This window comes from Habropoda laboriosa, unplaced genomic scaffold, assembly GCF_001263275.1.
Source record: "Habropoda laboriosa isolate 0110345459 unplaced genomic scaffold, ASM126327v1 scaffold38, whole genome shotgun sequence".
Classification (NCBI taxonomy): Eukaryota; Metazoa; Arthropoda; class Insecta; order Hymenoptera; family Apidae; genus Habropoda; species Habropoda laboriosa.
In genome coordinates, this window is record NW_017100163.1 from 685,842 (window position 1) to 689,801 (window position 3,960).

The following is a 3,960-nucleotide window of genomic DNA, read 5'->3' on the forward strand; positions in this document are numbered from 1 at the left end:
CCACCCCTCGCGACCGTCTCTCACCCTTCCAAGGTGACAGCGCGCTAAGGGTGCACTGGAAGGGCGGTAAAGACGATATTAGTTACGCTGATTGGCAAATGCAATCGTTAACCGTTAACCAATCAGCGTGTCCCAACAAAAATCCCTCTCACGGACGTCCGAGACGCGACGTCGGAGAGTGAGTCGTCGAGTAGTCGTTCAACCACCACGAACAAGGAGAACCAAGGAGCAACCAGCTCACATCACGCGATACCATAGATCAGTTTTTACAAGTCCCAATCATTTGGGTGGTCCTTCGAACCAGTATTTAGACGGCACAACATCGTGCAAACATCTACAAGGCTCGAAAGTTCATCGCCACAACCACGGGCATTAACAATCTCCTTCAGAGGGCGAACCACAGAAAATAATAAAATTGTTTGAGTGAATGTGCTTAATTGCACATTGAAGTGAAAAATTACGGCGAAAATCAAAATTTTTTATTCAAACTGCCGCCATTTTGTAAATTGAAGTTGAACAGAACCTTCTTTGATTTTTTGTCTCGGTTGAATAAAGCAGCCCCTACTCTGCACGACGTGCAACAACATTTTAAAAATACGGCCTGACATGTTTAAATAACTCCTTAAATAAACTTTCACTTTAACTAACTAATTGTTCTTTCTTTAGTCTATGTTAGAATTATGGTAATAAATAAAAGATATTGTTTTAATTATAAATCTTCTTTATTCTGATACGCGAGGAAGACACGTCGCTATACGATCAAACAAACATAGACAAGACACTGAGAGAAAAAAAAAACATATCAGCGTCACCCATACTAAACAGATGGTTACTATGTTATTTCTATATATATATATATTTATATTAATCTGTCTCAGTATGTTGATTATTTTTGCCGTTACTATTACACAGACACATACTCATTTCTCTTTATAATCCAACAGTCTATAAGTACAAAAAAACTACTCTCAAAATTTCAAAACAATCACCGCATAGTTTCCGCAAAAAACACCAACAAACTTTCATGCAAATTAGTACTCATCAATTAGGTTAGGTTCTCCCCCTCCAGGACTAATCTTGCATGAAACGTGAATTGATTTTGTGGAACAATATTGTTTGCAATATATCCCAGACATTATAATTAACCAAATATTGTAATACATTCCAAATTGTAGAATAATGAATGTTGCAAAATATACAAGGTGTTTTTGAAATCGTGGTACAATTGAGAAGGAGGTGATTCCTCGTGTAAAAGTAAGCCGAATAAAATTTGTTCATATGAAGCTTCGTTTTCGAGAAAATCAAGTTTGACTATTATACCTGAAATATTTATAATTACACCAAATCCTGACTGATACTGCTTATGAGCATAAATAACAGGTAGCTAGCCAGATTGGGTAAACTAAGCAAATTACGGCTAGTTGAGTGCGCGCGTACTTAACGAATATTCAAACTTGATTTTCTCGAAAACCGATCTCCACATGAACAAACTTTATTCTATATTTTCGTCTTTTACACGAAGAATCACATCCTTCTCGGTTCGACCACGATTTCAGAAATACCCTGTGTATTCAACATATCCCAAATGGTAGAACAATAAAGTTTGCAGAAAATATATTTCATAGTGTTGGAATTGAAAGTACCGTTTGAAAAATATCCTGCAATGTAAGTGACGAGTGTGATATTCATGTTTCAGAGTATATTGAAACCGAACGCTTACATCGTGACTCAGGGACCCATGGAGAACACTGTGACAGAATTCTGGCGGATGGTCTGGCAGGAGAAAGCTTGTTGTATCGTCATGTTGACGAAAACCTTCGATTTCATCAGGGTAAGGAATCGCGTTAGATGTTTAGTCGTTTCATTACGGAGGCTGGGATTCGAGGTAAGGTTAGATGGCAGTAATTCGCGCGGACTAACAGGCTGATGGGCTGATATCTATTTGGGACATCGCTGGCTGCGATAAAGGTGACAGAAGTCGAGGGGACGTAAATTGCTTGGCAAAGGCGTTGCAACATTTTCGTGTTGCTAACAGTACGCTTTTCTTAGAATTTATTATTATGGAACGAAAAAGGTGAAAGAATTACTCTTCACTGGACGTTTCTGGAAAGGTTTCTTAAAGGGGTAGTAAAGAATCTTACATTGAGAAAATTGGTGCAGCGAAATTTTCTAAAGAATGGTATTGAAATGATTGGGAATATTTCAATGATTGGTTTTGGATATAGGTATTTTTTTGTATAAGATTTAAATAATGGTTTATTTATTCTATCATTCGAATACTGCATTTTGAAATATACAGGGTGCTTTGATAAAATGTTAACACTTATATGGAAAATTTATAGTCTATACATTTTCTTTTCTTTTCCTCGCAAAAGAGAAGAAGATTCTAAGAATGTGTCGACAATGGTGGTAAAAAAGCGAAGACTCTTTGAACACAAATTCCATTTGCTAATGTTGTGTTATCACTGTGATCACTGTAAATGTTAACATCTTTTTTAAGCATTCTGTATTATTTGCAGAACAGTACGCCACAATACATGCACTCCCCTTCATAAGTATTAAGATACTTATTGAATGTGAAGCATAGTGAAACTGAATTCTACTGAAATCTACTAAAATCTACGCGTCAGTGTCTATATGACACCACCTTTGGCAAGAAAATGTAATTTAAATTATGTAATACTTTCTGCACGAACTTATAATGGGTGTCCTAATAATTATGATCGGACAGTGTGTGTCGTGAAATTTGTTGAAACTGAAATTTCATTGAAAATTTGTCCTACGTCTTACTTATACGTATATCACAAATAAATATCCAACACAATTGCCCATTGAAAAGACACCTTCACATCGATAAATTAAGCAGATCGATTCGAAATTCATTTGAAAGCTCCTCCCATTTACCTAGATACGTCACAATCTCCATGAATAAATATCCAGCGACAAATAACTCTAATGGGACACAGCGCGTTCGCTCGATAAGGGAGAATTTTAGCGGAATTTCAGCGATAAATATTTTCGTATCTATATGGAAATTGCGCTTGGAAATTACACGGTTCAATACTACACTCTGTCTTGTGTTTCTTGCACAATGTTACACACGCTGCTGATACACAGTTTACGCGGTTTAATAAACGAAAGATCCACGTCGTCGTGAAAACATTGAGGCTGGCCTAGCTAGAGTTCTAAAGAGTCGGAGCTTTTTGCACGTGAAATCGACGATGAGCGAAGTAAACGAGTTTGGAAGTTGTTAGCAGCCACTTCACTTAGCTGCGCCTCCTTGCCTTCATAATGATGATCCGCAGAGGCGAAGAAGCGACGTTTTCATTGGTTTCGCGAGAATTCGACGTTCTACTTGCGTAGAGAAATATTTCGGGCGCACAGTGGTGTGCAAAAGTTTCTGACACTTTTCTGTACTCTCAAGAAAGAGACAAAATTACAAAGAACGACACTTGTTGTTATCGATTATGTTAGGGATTGGGTTTATGACATGGATGCTCGTTTACGCTATTTTTGAATGCGCCCCTTTTTTTCTTCGCGTTCATTAATTTTTCTTTCAAATTGGCCACGAAGCCCAGGAAGCGTTTTATGGCTGCAGAAAAATAACTTTTCTGCGGGCCACATACCTTCCCGGTGCCCACTCGTGAACATTCAATAGACATTGACGTGTCATAAAACCTCTCGCGTCTCCCTGACCGCCCAAAGTCCCGTTACGAGCGGGCTACCCTTGGGCCTCACTCCCCCACCATCGCGACATACCGCTAAATTCCAGGGTGGGCGGCATGCTCGTGGGCCAGAGAGGCCCATCCAAGGGGGTAGACCCGTTCCCATTGGCGGAGACCACCACCTTGTACCCATACACCTTTTATAAATAAGCGCACCAACGCGGCGCACATCAGATCAAAAAGGGAAAATAGACAAACACCACATAAACTACCACTCTTCAAAATAAAGTCTTTT

The 3,960-nt window shown here is 38.8% G+C and overlaps 1 protein-coding gene across 1 annotated transcript in view; it reads left to right on the forward strand.

The window, feature by feature from the left end:
- LOC108578495 (receptor-type tyrosine-protein phosphatase kappa) overlaps positions 1 to 3,960 on the forward strand; it is a 258,286-nt gene that overhangs the window by 227,076 nt on the left and 27,250 nt on the right. Inside the window, exon 6 of the mRNA XM_017941843.1 lies at positions 1,697 to 1,831. Coding sequence (XP_017797332.1) covers positions 1,697 to 1,831 — 135 coding nt within the window. The remainder of the gene's footprint in view (positions 1 to 1,696; positions 1,832 to 3,960) is intronic.